Source organism: Schistocerca nitens, chromosome 3, assembly GCF_023898315.1.
Source record: "Schistocerca nitens isolate TAMUIC-IGC-003100 chromosome 3, iqSchNite1.1, whole genome shotgun sequence".
Taxonomy (NCBI): Eukaryota; Metazoa; Arthropoda; class Insecta; order Orthoptera; family Acrididae; genus Schistocerca; species Schistocerca nitens.
Genome location: NC_064616.1, coordinates 552820043 through 552834185, shown reverse-complemented (window position 1 = coordinate 552834185; position 14143 = coordinate 552820043). Strand labels below are relative to the sequence as shown.

At 43.7% G+C, this 14143-nt stretch overlaps 1 protein-coding gene across 1 annotated transcript in view; it reads left to right on the top strand.

Annotated features, from left to right (window-relative positions):
- Positions 1–14143, top strand: part of LOC126248459 (tolloid-like protein 1) — a 600069-nt gene that overhangs the window by 566090 nt on the left and 19836 nt on the right. Inside the window, exon 17 of the mRNA XM_049949462.1 lies at positions 10201–10451. Coding sequence (XP_049805419.1) covers positions 10201–10451 — 251 coding nt within the window. The remainder of the gene's footprint in view (positions 1–10200; positions 10452–14143) is intronic.

Genomic DNA, 14143 nt, shown 5'->3' with positions numbered 1-14143 from the left:
CGCATTTCTAACGCTTGTTGATCCACGTTTGGGGGAGCTATCCGTTGTTTTTGTATTTTCGCGATGAGTGCTGCGGTCTGCACACGGCATTATCTGAGTGCTTGCTCGGCTCCGGCGGCATCGGATCATCCACATCCTGTCGCCTGTCATTTGCAGCTGTCACCTCTCTCATTTGTTCTACTCCATTTTTGGTTGCTCGTTGAACTGTTGATTCAGGGGGTGATTCTGTCGCCTCTGTCTGGTGTGTGTCCATTGGTGCGACATGTTCTCCAGTAGCCGTCATCCCTAGACCTTTCTACGCAGCTTGTAATCGTTCTGTTCGCGTTCAACTGACTGCAGCATCATAAACCACTTGAAGTGTCAACATTTGCGCAGGGTCAACTGATTTCCCCACTGGTGATTGGGCCACCCACCTCTGCACACATTCAGACTGTATACATCCTTCTTTGCTACAACCTAAACCGTTTGGGACTGTCCTCCATACATTACGAGCACTCTACATCTACAGACATTAATATGTGATGGGATATGATGATGGATATCAGCCTTAACCTGTCTGACACCGAAGGACAGGGTAGGTTTGGAAACTTGTTCATTTCTCCGCCATGTTGCTCAGTACTGTGCCGTACATGCTTAGAACTGAAACGAATTGCGATCGAGTCACTTCTAATGGAAGGTCAAAGAACCTTATGGTCCTGACCCCAAATCCCGCCATTTCTGCTAGTGCCTGCCCCACATTCCTATCACAGAGGTTGGACTTAAATCGTCTTCCCGTTACGGATACGACTTCACAGTTTTCTGTGTTTACCACCTTCACATAGACCATGCAGCTAACTATTGACAAGTGAATCTCAAACGTATCATGAAAGCTTGGTTTTACCACATTTCGCAAAAAGAAATCTTTAATACGAGAGGCCTAGGTCGTGTGTACTCTTCGTCAGATTAATTTCAGAGTGTCCTTACGGAGCTATGATACCGTCCTTAAATTAATATTCTGTCTGAATTGTTCTAGCAACCGCTCTTCCCATCAAGTTCACTCAACACTCGCCTTGGTGCTCGGTCGCGGCGGCGGAAACGTGCTCAGCGTTATGTCCGCACAGCTCGTCTGCCACAAGCAAACTATGAACCACTTAGACCACCTGAGCACACTTCCGACGCTGACCCAGAATACCAAATGTCACGGTGTGTCTACATCCTGTACTTGCATAATTGCTGTGATCCCTGCACAGGGAGAGACTTTCATGAACATTTTTGCGCCCTTGTCTAGTCATGAAATAATATTTGTAGTGTCTGTGTTATATGATGTACTATGCAATGTCTTTCCGACATGCACGCCTTGCCTAGACAAGGTCGCGAGAATAATAATGAAAGTCTCTCCTGTGTGGGAATCACAGCAGTTGTGTAAGTACAGGACGTAGACATACAGTGGCATATGGAAATTTTGGTTCCTTCTGGAGGAGTGCTCAGGCCGCGTAAGTTTTTAAGACGACCATTCGCAATAAGCGAAATTCGGGTTTGAGTCCTGGTCCAGTACAAATTCTCATTGTCACTAAGCCGTTGAGCAGCCGTCGTCTAATCGTATTCGCAATTGTGAATACATTTAATTCATTTCATACGGCTGTCATCCGCCCCAGTGTCTGTTCCTTCAGACATGCAAGCATATCTGAAGGACATCGCATAAAAAAGACAATTCAAATCCTATTTAGTGCGTAGACAATGCCACAACAATAATAATGGAAGTCTCTACCTGTGTGGGAATCACAGGAATTGTGAAATTACATGGCGTATACCCACAGTGACATATGGATTCTTTGGTTGGACCTGGAGGAGTGGTCGGGTAGCGTGTCTGGTTAAGGCAAGCGCTCGCGATAAACGGGAAATCTCGAGAATATAAAAAACCTCAATGCACCAGTTTCACCAAGGAAACCATGGTGAAATTCTTACTAAGCGTGATGGCACAGTGATTAAGGCAATGTACTGGACTTTTATTTGAGAGGGCTGGATTTACAATCCGGCCCAGTCTTCCTAAGATAGGTTATCCGTGCTTTCTCTAAATCACTGTCTGTGAATAGTGGGTTGATTCCTTGAATAGGTCATCGTTACTTCCTTATCCCACTCTTATTGAATTGAGCACATGTTTTACCTCGAACGATCAGCTAAGTATTTGTAGTATCGTTCCCAGAACCGATCGCGGTCCTCTGGTTTGGAGCCTAGTAGAAGGCTTAAACCAGAGGCTCAGACGATTCTGCGTAGATCTGGGGTGCAAATTTCTTGACCTCCGCTATCGGGCGAGTAAATGTAGGGTCCCCCTGAATAGGTAAGGCGTGCACTACACGCCGGAAGCGGCTACAAGGATAGCGGAGTACGTGTGGAGTGCAAATGTGGGTTTTTTAGGTTAGAGAATTCCCTCCCTAGGCCCGACAAGACGCCTCCTGAGACGAGGCAAGGTAGGAGTAGGCAAAATGCAACAGGGAATAACAATATTAATGTGCTAATAGTAAACTGCAGGAGCGTCTATAGAAAGGTCCCAGAACTGCTCTCATTAATTAACGGTCACAATGCCCGTAGAGTACTAGGGACAGAAAGTTGGCTGAAGCCAGACGTAAACAGTAATGAAATCCTAAACTCACATTGGAATGTATACCGCAGAGACAGGTTGGACAGTGAAGGAGGAGGCGTGTTTAAAGCGATAAGAAGTGCAATAGTATCGAAGGAAATTGACGGAGATCCGATATGTGAAATAATTTGGGTGAAGGTCACGGTTAAAGCAAGCTCAGACATGGTAATTGGATGTCTCTAGAGGCCCCCTGGCTCAGCAACTGTTGTGGCAGAGCACCTGAAGGATAATTTGGAAAATATTTCGAGTAGATTTCCCCACCATGTTATAGTTCTGGGTGGAGATTTTAATTTGCCGGGTATAGACTGGGAGACTCAAACGTTCATAACGGGTGGCAGGGACAAAGAATCCAGTGATATTTTTTAAAGTACTTTATCTGAAAACTACCTTGAGCAGTTAAACAGAGAACCGACTCGTGGCGATAACATATTAGACCTTCTGGTGACAAACAGACCCGAACTATTTGAAACAGTTAACGCAGAACAGGCAATCAGCGATCATAAAGTGGTTACTGCATCGATGATTTCAGCCGTAAATAGTAATATTAAAAAAGGTAGGAAGATTTTTCTATTTAGTAAACGTGACAGAAAGCAGATTACAGAGTACCTGACGGCTCAACACAAAAGTTTTGTTTTAAGTACAGATAGTGTTGAGGATCAGTGGACAAAGTTCAAAACCATCGTACAATATGCGTTAGATGAGTATGTGCCAAGCAAGATCGTAAGAGATGGAAAAGAGCCACCGTGGTACAACAACCGAGTTAGAAAACTGCTGCAGAAGCAAAGGGAACTTCACAGCAAACATAAACATAGCCAAATCCTTGCAGACAAACAAAAATTACGCGAAGCGAAATGTAGTGTGAGGAGGGCTATGCGAGAGGCGTTCAATGAATTCGAAAGTAAAGTTGTATGTACTGACTTGGCAGAAAATCCTAAGAAATTTTGGTCTTATGTCAAATGGCTCTGAGCACTATGCGACTTAACTTCTGAGGTCATCAGTCGCCTAGAACTTAGAACTAATTAAACCTAACTAACCTAAGGACATCACACACATCCATGCCCGAGGCAGGATTCGAACCTGCGACCGTAGCGGTCACGCGGTTCCAGACTGAAGCGCCTTTAACCGCACGGCCACACTGGCCGGCAGGTCTTATGTCAAAGCGGTAGGTGGATCAAAACAAAATGTCCAGACACTCAGTGACCAAAATGGTACTGAAGCAGGATGGCAGACTAAAGGTCGAAATACTAAATGTCTTTTTCCAAAGCTCTTCCACAGAGGAAGACTGCGCTGTAGTTACTTCTCTAGATTGTCACACAGATGACAAAATGGTAGATATCGAAACAGACGACAGAGGGATAGAGAAACAATTAAAATCGCTCAAAAGAGGAAAGGCCGCTGGACCTGATGGGATACCAGTTCGATTTTACACAGAGTACCCGAAGGAACTTGCCCCCCTTCTTGCAGCGGTGTACCGTAGGTCTCTAGAAGAGCGTAGCGTTCCAAAGGATTGGAAAATGGCACAGGTCATTCCCGTTTTCAAGAAGGGACATCGAGCAGATGTACAGAACTATAGACCTATATCTCTAACGTCGATCAGTTGTAGAATTTTGGAACACGTATTATGTTCGAGTATAATGACTTTTGTGGAGACTAGAAATCTACTCTGTAGGAATCAGCATGGGTTTCGAAAAAGACGATCGTGTGAAACCCAGCTCGCGCTATTCGTCCACGAGACTCAGAGGGCCATAGACACAGGTTCACAGGTAGATGCCGTGTTTCTTGACTTCCGCAAGGCGTTCGATACAGTTCCCCACAGTCGTTTAATGAACAAAGTAAGAGCATATGGACTATCAGACCAATCGTGTGATTGGATTGAAGAGTTCCTAGATAACAGAACGCAGCATGTCATTCTCAATGGAGAGAAGTCTTCCGAAGTTAGAGTGATTTCAGGTGTGCCGCAGGGGAGTGTCATAGGACCGTTGCTGTTCACAATATACATAAATGACCTTGTGGATGACATCGGAAGTTCACTGAGGCTTTTTGCAGATGATGCTGTGGTGTATCGAGAGGTTGTAACAATGGAAAATTGTACTGATATGCAGGAGGATCTGCAGCGAATTGACGCATGGTGCAAGGAATGGAAATTGAATCTCAGTGTAGACAAGTGTAACGTGCTGCGAATACATAGAAAGATAGATCCCTTATCATTTAGCTACAAAATAGCAGGTCAGCAACTGGAAGCAGTTAATTCCATAAATTATCTGGGAGTACGCATTAGGAGTGATTTAAAATGGAATGATCATATAAAGTTGATCGTCGGTAAAGCAGATGCCAGACTGAGATTCATTGGAAGAATCCTAAGGAAATGCAATCCGAAAACAAAGGAAGTAGGTTACAGTACGCTTGTTCGCCCACTGCTTGAATACTGCTCAGCAGTGTGGGATCCGTACCAGGTAGGTTTGATAGAAGAGATAGAGAAGATCCAACGGAGAGCAGCGCGCTTCGTTACAGGATCATTTAGTAATCGCGAAAGCGTTACGGAGATGATAGATAAACTCCAGTGGAAGACTCTGCAGGAGAGACGCTCAGTAGCTCGGTACGGGCTTTTGTTAAAGTTTCGAGAACATACCTTCACCGAAGAATCAAGCAGTATATTGCTCCCTCCTACGTATATCTCGCGAAGAGACCATGAGGATAAAATCAGAGAGATTATAGTCCAGACAGAAGCATTCCGACAATCCTTTTTTCCACGAACAATACGAGACTGGAATAGAAGGGAGAACCGATAGAGGTACTCAAGGTACCCTCCGCCACACACCGTCAGGTGGCTTGCGGAGTATGGATGTAGACGTAGATGTAGACGTAGAGATCATGGCGACGAGACAGCATTTGGTCCGACCTGCCCAGTCTGATTTTTTCATCTGTTCTCAGTCAGATGAATGACCATTTTTGAGACTCTACTGCATGTTTTAGAATAGGTTGTTGTAAGTATAAAATCGACAATATGGCCGAGACGGACGAGTGAGATAGGGTCTGCCTATGTCAAAAGTATGACAAGCATCGAACCTTTGCTGATCCTTTCTAAGAACCCTATAAACTGTGTATCAGTAAATTTCGAAATCTTGAGTGTAATCCGGAATTACCTGCTATCCAACTGTACTGCTGCTCAGAACCTTCCCACATTAATTGGGCTTAATTGTGCTTGAACTGGTGAACACAATAAGAAATTGTGTGACGCTATACTGAGCAGTCAGTAAGGAGCCGAAACTTCGACATAATGGGTGGGAATAATCTTCCAGCAGCAGATGCGTCATACAGCCTCAACAGAAACTCACTGGCTGTCAGGAATCGACCGTCTGCCACGTATTAATTTTCTGGATATTTCAGTTCTCAATTTAACAAAGGAAGAAAATAGTAAATGAATCTGTGCGCAGTTTGCATTTGATAGCAAAAGGCTACTGGTATCCATACCTACTGTGAAACGGTAGTTAAAAGGAGTCTATATACCTTGTGTCCCAGTTGTAGAGGAACATTCGAAAACAGCGGTTAGCACTCCGGCTTTTGTTTTGGTGTGGTAGATTTAGATTTCTGTCATACTTTTTCGAAGGTTCTGTAACTGTCCTTGTGATAAAACTCTGCTATGCCAGTGTTACAATTAACAGACACACATTTGCAGTTTTGCCTTTCCTGCGAACCTGTAATGCGTCTGCTATTTTTTTTTTTTTTAGAAAGTCCGTAGTTTAGCTTGTATACTGGAGAACGCGTTGGTGATTCTTGTATATAATATACTAGATCTTTGTCAACAGTTTTCCTGGACTTTTGTGACAAATACTGCTCATATCAGGTGTTCAATCTACAGTAAATACTTGTTCATTTCATCAGCCATTTAAATTTATGCAACTTGTCTAGTAGCCCTTTGAAACCTGATGACTGGCTATAACACTCAGAATATGGTGAGCGGTTGCAGTCTCAGTGTAAAAATCGTATGTCAGACCCGCTCATCGACAGATACCTCTTATACCTCTTACTTTGCCCTCTCACATGAACTCTTCTAGCTATAAAGTTATATTTAATGTACAGAGAATCCATAAAATAATGTCAAAGGACACAGTGAAGTAGTCAAACAATTTATAATTACTGCAGCGTAACTAGGGAGCATATGTAGTGGTGAACTGACAATATCTATGAATTTTTCACTTATTTCAGCGGACGTGTCTGATTAACGATAAAAGGACCTACCCACAATTTTTACCTCGCTTTGACCAAAAGAACTTCGCATGGGAAGTATTTCTACCTCGACAATTTTCAGGTTCTCTGCAATAACTACATTAAGTCCTTTTCTTACCCAGTACTGGAAGTTTCACTTTCTCGTAGATGTTGAATACCAAACTGAGTAGCTTATTTCAGTAAAATACTGATTTTCTCCTTGCATCTGCTCATGTATTATCAGTTCTTCTTTTATTATCCATATTCACGCTTTTTTTCAATTTTTCTCACGTGCTCACACAATTATGTCCCTGAGCTACTACAAAAACTGTATTTGTTCCTTTATGCAGTAGTGTTCCGTGACCTTCCCACCTGACTGTTACTCGTTGGATTTCAGCGCAACTTCACAACATTATGTTACGCCTACCAAAATAATTTTGAATTATAATTCAGTGTTTACCTTGTCCATTTTATATTATACTAGCCTCTTACCTGCGGCTTCGCCCATGTACGTGTACGGTATATGCTTTTATGTGTATAGACTGAAGCGACGAGTGAAAATTTGTACCAAGGCCGGGAATCGATGCAGCGTCTCCTGCTTCCTGAGCAGGTGTGTTAGCCACTAGCCACCTTGGCACAGCGGTTCACACAACTGCACCGATTACTTTGGCACACCTCCCTCCTTGATCCAAACCACACCAAGGTAATCCGTGTAGATGTGTGAACTGCTGTACACAGGTGGCTTAGTGGCCAACACACCTGCTTAGTAAGCAGAAGACCTGGGTTCAATTCGTGGCCTTGGTACAAATTTTCACCTGCCGCTTCAGAATGTATGCATAAAATCATATCTGTATGAGACCAGTAAAGTCTCTTAAGTTAAGTCGTTTCATTTGTATAAGTACCTACATCTGGGTTTGAGGCTGGTTCCCCCATTATGTTCATGGTTGAGGTGCTATTCTAGAACATGGAGAATCTTGACAATTCTGTTCGTGTGTAAGGGGGAATTTACGGTAGACGGGGCGGCAGTGAGAATTTCGATCGAGGAGGGAGGCATGCCAAGGTAACGCGTGCAGCTGTGTGAGCAGCTGTGCCAAGGTGCTTAGTGGCTAACACACCTGCCTAGATTCCCGACCTTGGTACAAATTTTCACTCACTGCTTCAGTCTATAAACGTAAATTCGTATGTGTATGAGACCAGTAAAGTCTCTGAAGTTGGGTATTTCATTTGTATGGCTTATGTATTGCTCACATCGCATCCACCTCATCTCTCTATTTCCTCCTACCCCTTTCTCTGTCCACCTCATCCTCCCCCTCCCACTATCCGTCCCCTTATCCCCTCTCTCTCTGCTCAGCCGTCCTTATCCACATGTATACGATCTGGAATGCATTCAGATAGTACGCACATAACACATCTATCATTCAGGGCAGCCTAGATCTAAGGAGTTACCAAGCATTTGTCACCTTCAGGCCCACCCTTATGGATGCTAGGTGGTTTCTATCCTCATAGTGCTTCTTTACAGACAATAAGTAGAATGTGTACCAAATTTGGTTGCCGGCCGCGGTGGCCGAACGGTTCTAAGCGCTTCAGTCCGGAACCGCGCGACTGCTACGGTCGCAGGTTCGAATCCTGCCCCGGGCATGGACATGCATGATGCCCTTAGGTTAGTTAGGTTTAAGCAGTTCTAAGTTCTACGGGACTGATGACCTCTTATGTTAAGTCTCATAGTACTCAGAGCCATTTGAACCATTTTGAACCAAATTTGGTTGAAATGGATACAGTGGTTTAGGAGGAGATTAGGTACACACACATAAATGTTTACTTGTGTTTATGACTCCTGAGAGCACAAAACATCTCCACTGTAACTCGGGCTTTTCTGTCAAAAACATTTACGCATTTTTATACTGTTATTTTCGTGGGTTTCATTGGATCCAACTAGAGATACACCACCCCACTGATACCACTTCGTTTATTTTGTGTGCGTTTGATGAACGATAGTGGATACAGATTCTCACCAAATCAGGGGATGTCCATCAGAGCATTAGTCAGAATGTTCCTGACCTTGAAGCAGGATCTAAATAATTACCCAAAATCACTTACAAAGTTTGTGACTGTTCGCCAGGCAGCAGCTCCATATCACCTTGGTACAGCTGAAACTATAGACCACAAAAGTACTCCCTTCCAGCATCGATGTCTTCCTGCAAGAAAACATTGCCCCTGATTACAAGTTGCCGATCTCATGTTCCACATCAACCATTATTTTGAGTTATAGAAACAATAGTCTCCAGTATAAACTGTCTCCCACAAACTTCGTGACTTTAGGCAGTCTGATGACTTTCTAGACCAACGATTTAAAGCAAGAGAACTTTAGCACATTGAAAGAATGGTCGACTTTTTGTCATAGTTCTGGTTTAGTTTTACGGAATGGAAATTTGTGGAAAGATTTTATGGGATCAAACTGCTGAGGTCATCGGTCCCTAAGCTTACACACTACTTAATCTAACATAAACTAACTTACACCAAGGACAACACACACACCCATGCCCGAGGGAGGACTCGAACCTCCGACGGGAGAATCCGCGCGAGCCGTGACAAGGCGCCCTAGCCCGCGAGGCTACCCCGCGCGGCTTTAAGGAATGATGTGGCCTCATGTTCACAAGTATTTTACTCAAAGTGACATTTATAACGAAAACCTGCGCACTTCTAAATGTGGCTGGTGTCCCATCTCTAATGGCCACACAGTCGATGGCAAGTTACCCCTAACAAACAAAATTAAGTTACGTTAATATAAAGAGCAGTTCAACCCGCTAAGAAGATACCAGTGATAAATTTCGGATATCATCTCAAAAATTGTCATATTTTTCATTGTATCCAACTTTGTAAAATTGCATTTAATTTTATAAATGAAGTATTTTGCCCTTCCATTCGTTAATCCACTCCAACGGTTACCATCTGTGTAACATATTTGCCTGACGTTACCATTTTTCTGCTCATTTATTTTTTTCTCACGCTTGTAGTCTTAAGTTGGTTCCTTGCGCCATTCAGGCAGACGAATGTCTTCAGATTTTTCAGTTTTCTTAGACCGGCCTGAACAATTACTAGTTGCTGAAGTTACGTCAACGGAACTTTTTTCTTTGTCTGTTGACTGAGCTCGTCATGCCTTCTTACACCTTTAGTCCTTCCTCAGTTTACAGAAAAATGTATACATTAACATTGTTGTAGTAATTCCATTGTAACCAGGCAAACAAGTAAAAGTTATAGATATACGTATATACGATATCAGCTGTTATTATTTCTAGCTGTATCACTGTTCTCTTTTCGGACGCATAATACTCCAGCGATATAAATAGTAACTTTCTTTTTCTTATGTTGTTATTCAGCTTGTGGAGGACACCTCAGAGCTACAAAGAAGGTTAAACATCTCTATTCTCATGCGAAATATGGAGATCATAGTTACGAAAATGGAGCGGACTGTGACTGGGCGATAGAAGCACAACCTGGATTAATCATTCACCTAACTTTCCTCACATTTGAACTGGAAGATGAGCAAGACTGTGGCTATGACTCCGTAGAAGTATTCTCTGGATTAGATTCCAGTGGTCCATCCTACGGCCGGTTTTGTGGTAATTCGGTGAGTAAAAGGATTTTTCTATACAATGCTCTGTAATTACCTATAACTTATATACAAACTGTCATGATACCTATTTTTATGATAATGAAGTCAGATTACTACAGATTAAGGAGTACACAAAGCTCTAATGAGCTCATGATGATAAATCTTGATGTGAAGAAAATGATTCCATTAACACAAAATTGCAACACTCATAAGAAATAAAGTGGAAACTGCTGACATTGAGAGATTAAACGATTTTGTTATAATTACGAATTACACCAGATAGGTGAAAGAGCTGACAGAAAATATCCACTTTTGGATACCAGTACCAGCACCTATACGACTGGGAAGAGAGTTGAAGTCCAGTTACTTTCTCTGAACTACAGCTGTTACAACTGTCTCTAAATATTCCGGACATCAACAGGGGCACTTTTCACACCCGAAAATATCTCACATACTGTATGTTTTGGAACAGAATGCAGAATGAGATCTATACGGACTGTAAATTTCAGGCAAGGAGATTCTGCTGTTGAGTACCTTGGATAGAAATGACAAAATAGCAATCATTTGAGTGAACTGAGTTGTGTTCACAGAAGGAACCAGTCCGTACCAGGTCACCGTATCAGAACAAAGTCAGTGACGGGCTCTAGAACTGAAACGAAATCCAAGTTGTAGTGAATTCATCAACAAGCGTAAGCCGAGAGGAACAAAACAAATAGCATGGTCGTCTTACAGTAGAACTATGCTATTTAAGGGCGACGCATGATAATGCTTTGTGAACTGACTGCCGGTCACATGGCGGAGGGCCATTCGCCGACAGGTCGATCGGATAGTGGAGGCATCTTTAACTTAATCTCTAAATCAATACCTCACTGGACGGAGACAAATCCCTGTCTACTTTTAATCGTCACATGGGGCTAATACACTGATGTGACTAAAGCCATGGGATATCTCCTAATGTGTCGGACCTTCTCTTGCCTGGCGTAGTGCAGCAGCTGGAAGTTGCATGGATCCAACAAGTCGTAGGAGGTCCCATGCAGAAATATTGAGCCATACTGCCTCTATAGCCGTCCATAATTGTGAAAGCGTTGCCGGTGCAGAATTTTGTGCATGAACTGACCTCTGGATTATGTCCCATAAATCTTCGATTCGATTCATGCAGTGCAGTCTGGGTGGCCAAATCATGTTCTCCGATTGTCTAGAATGTTCCTCAAACCTACCTCAGTAGTTGCGGCCCGGTCACATTGCGCATTGTCATCCAAAAAATCCAACAGTGTTTGAGAACATGAAGTCCATGAATGGCTGCAAATGGTCTCCAAGTAGCCGAATAGAACAATTCCCAGTCAATGATCTTCTCAGTTGGATCAGAGGACCCAATCCATTCCATGTTAACACAACCCACATCATTATGGAGCCACCGCCGTCTTGTAAAGTGCTTGTTGACAACTTTGGTGTTTGGCTTCGTGGGTTCTACGCAACACTCGACCCCTACCATTAACTCTTACCAACTGAAATCGGGACTCATTTCAAGGCCACGGTTTTCCAGTCATCAAGGGTCCAACCGATATAGTCATGAGCCCAGGAGAGGCGCCGCGGGTGATGCTGTGCTGTTAGCAAAGGCAATCAACGTCGATTGACTGCTGCCACAGCCCATTAACGTCACATTTTGCCGCAGTGACGTAACGGATATGTTCGTTGTGAGGCCACGATTGATTTCTGCGGGTGTTTCACGCAGTGTTGCTTATCTGTTAGCACTTACATGTCTCAAATGTTCAAATGTGTGTGAAATCTTATGGGACTTAACTGCTAAGGTCATCATCCCTAAACTTACACACTACTTAACCTAAATTATCCTAAGGACAAACACACACACCCATGCCCGAGGGAGGACTCGAACCTCCGCTGGGACCAGCCGCACAGTCCATGACTGCAGCGCCCGAGACCGCTCGGCTTTACAAGTCTGTCCAAACGCCACTACTCTCGGTCGTTAAGTGAAGGCCGTCAGCCACTGAGTTGTCCGCAGTGAGAGCTAATGCCTGGAATTTGTTAATCTCGGCGCACTCCTAACCCTGCGGATCTCAGAATACTGAATTCCTGAATGATTTCCCAAACAGAATGTCCCATGTGCGTAGCTTCAACTGCTACTCCGCATTCAGAGTCTGCTATCTCCCCTTCATGTGGCCATAATCACGCCTGAAATCCTTATAGGTGAATCATTTGAATATACTAAATGACAACTTCGTCAGTGCACTGCTCTTTTATATGTAGTGTATACGATATTGCGACCATGTGGATATGTGCATATCACCATCCCATGACTCTTGTCACCTCAGCGTGTTGACAGGGTTTGTATGAGGTAGGGGGAGAGCAGTGCTGGGGTCGGTGCTAATGGATCCTGTCACATGACGACATTCGGCCTCTTGCTGAGGATGGCATATGTGGTCTGGGTGAAAGAGGGGCACAGCTTCCATGAACTGCCTTTCTTCATTGGAGTCCTTCATGGCCCACTGCAGCTTGCAGCAACGAAGAACATCGCAGAAACTTTGGGACATAAGTATGGGTAGGTGCCGCACGTAGTGACCGCTCGGTTTGAGGCGCCATGTCACGGATTGCGCGGCCCCTCCCGCCGGAGGTTCGAGTCCTCTCTCGAGCATGCGTGTGTGTGTTGTCCTTAGTGTAAGCTAATTTAAGTTAGTTTAAGTAGTGTGTAGAGAGGATATAAAATGTAGACTGGCAATGGCAAGGAAAGAGTTTCTGAAGAAGAGGGATTTGTTAACATCGAGTATAGATTGAACTGTCAGGAAGTCGTTTCTGAAAGTATTTGTATTGAGTGTAGCCATGTATGGAAGTGAAACATGGACGATAAATAGTTTGGACAAGAAGAGAATAGAAGCTTTCGAAATGTGGTGCTACAGAAGAATGCTGAAGATTAGATGGGTAGATCACGTAACTAAAGAGGAGGTATTGAATAGAATAGGGGAGAAGAGGAGTTTGTGGCACAACTTGACAAGAAGAAGGCACCGGTTGGTAGGGCATGTTCTGAGGCATCAAGGGATCACAAATTTAGCATTGGAGGGCAGCGTGGAGGGTAAAAATCGTAGAGGGAGACCAAGAGATGAATACACTAAGCAGATTCAGAAGGATGTAGGTTGCAGTAAGTACTGGGAGATGAAGAAGCTTGCACAGGATAGAGTAGCATGGAGAGCTGCATCAAACCAGTCTCAGGACTGAAGACCACAACAACAACAAGTAGTGTGTAAATCTAGGGACCGATGACCTCAGCAGTTTGGTCCCTTAGAAATTCACACACATTTGAACATGGGTAGGTGTGTCAGAATACGTCTAGTGACAAGGTGAGGGGCAGGCCTATGATTGTGGTTATTATGGTCCCATGTTATGTAACGTGTGGTTATTACGGCCCCAAGTTATGTAACTTGGGGGCACTGTTTGTGATGGCAGCAGCAGCCGTGGAAGGTTTCTGTGGTAAAGAGGTGATCAGTATCGGCTGTGATGTGAAAAATTTGACATTCCTGTGGCCAACTCCCCATGTCTAACAGAAAGTGTTAGCACAGATGTGAAAATCCCTCTGTTATCATGGTTATGTGCCAAGCTCAGTGATTGCTTTCTCAACTTCAATAAGTAGAATATTGTGCAACGTCTACAGCAGTACAGAAGTTTTGAACTGATATGTGGTGAGGTGGCTCGTCAGT